General features: G+C 28.6%; 1 protein-coding gene across 1 annotated transcript; it reads right to left on the reverse strand.

The window, feature by feature from the left end:
* Positions 1-345: 345 nt before the first annotated feature.
* On the reverse strand, positions 346-1473 carry LOC106472988 (glucose-6-phosphate 1-dehydrogenase-like). The gene is made up of 2 exons (XM_013933665.2): positions 1282-1473; positions 346-889 (listed from the first exon to the last, which is right to left on the reverse strand). The coding sequence occupies exons 1-2, from the start codon at positions 1440-1442 to the stop codon at positions 799-801; spliced, it is 252 nt and encodes an 83-aa protein (XP_013789119.1). The 5' UTR covers positions 1443-1473; the 3' UTR covers positions 346-798.
* Positions 1474-1635: the final 162 nt, after the last annotated feature.

Raw genomic sequence — 1635 nt, forward strand, 5'->3', positions numbered from 1 at the left:
AAATTTAAATTAGTGGAGGAGTTAGGATATAGTTATATTACTCCAAATAAACCAAAAGGTCTAAAATGCTTTGCAAATTGTATTAGCATCTACACAGTTAGAATGTGAAGTCACAAGAGATATTTCAGGACATACCAGTGGGAATAAGAAAATTATTATTTTAGTTCAGCAGTCACCTCATGGAATAAACATATGGTCAAAGTAATTTGAAATAAAGTACATTCTTATAATAATATACTACTTGTTTTATGTATATAGCAACCCTTTGTTTATTTAATGAAAGCTCACTGTAGTTCCATTTTTTTTTAGTACATTTAACCTTGAATTAATAATAATAATTCAGTATTAATTTTCATTTTTATCTTTATTAGCATTTCATATAAAAATAAAAATTTTTCCCCAACTTGGGTATCGTGTCAATAGTTTCAAATGAAACTAATCTCAACAAAGAATATCCTTGTTACATTTTTTTCATTCCAGTTAAGCTTACTAGGCTATTTAAGTTTCTTTATATAATAAGTTGAAACTTTGCTATTGTTCTTCAGCACTGAAAAATGGAATTCTCTCTAAAAAATAATTGAAGCATTCGATTATAATCAGACAATTTATATATCTAATTTTTTAATTTACTTTCCAAAATTCTTAGAAAACAGATAAAGCTCAACTACACAAAAGATTACCTTTTCTATATAGGGAAAACAAGATATAAATATTAGAGAAATATGAATCACTCCAAATATCAGTTTCTTTGATTTAAACAAAAATACATTTCAGTAACAAAACAAGTGTAAGTGTAGTTCACAAATTTGCTGGCTTTACCCACTTGTAGGTTCCATAAAACTTGAAACCCTTCTTTTGACATAATTCATCAGCTTCTTTTGGTCCACGACTGTAAAAAGTTCAAGAATTAACATTTTACACCTGTTTTATCTTCATCCAAGCTGATATAGGGAAAACAAACTTAGTCTAATATACTTATATAACTGTCTAATAGGGCTGTAATCTTTCGCCGAAATATTTTCATATTAATGTCAAAATCTGTTAATAATGTGTATAATTTCGTTATACCTAAACGTCCAGTTCTGATCTCTTTAATGATTTTTTTATTTTTAGAAAAGCCATAAAACTACTCCCAATATGTAGAAATTGGAAATACTTTACGTACTCTCTTTACTTCTGGCATAAATATATATATATATACGGCTTTCATGAATTATTGATTCCACTCAGTAAACAATCAGTATCTATAGATTGCTGTAAAGGAAAGTTTAAGTTACTCACCTTCCATAGGTATAGGATACTAGTTTTACATCCTGTTTCTCAATTCTATGTAGTATTGGAGTAAAGATTCGCCAAGCTTGTGCTAGCTCATCACTTCGAACAAAATGGATTTGACTTCCACAAAATACATCCAGAATAAGTCGTTCATAAGCATCAGGCATTACAAGCCCCTATTAATAATAATAATGAATTGTGGATTTTGAGTCATTGTAACAATCCTGAAATATGTTCTTTACTAAAACATATTCAAGCTGAAAATGGTATTCTAAACGGTAGATTCATGATGAAAAAGGACATTATATTAGCAAAGTTTTATCATTACTTATTGTGTGTGTGTGTGTGTGTGTGTGTGTG

The sequence above is a fragment of the Limulus polyphemus genome, unplaced genomic scaffold (genome assembly GCF_000517525.1).
Source record: "Limulus polyphemus unplaced genomic scaffold, Limulus_polyphemus-2.1.2 Scaffold125, whole genome shotgun sequence".
Lineage (NCBI taxonomy): Eukaryota > Metazoa > Arthropoda > Merostomata > Xiphosura > Limulidae > Limulus > Limulus polyphemus.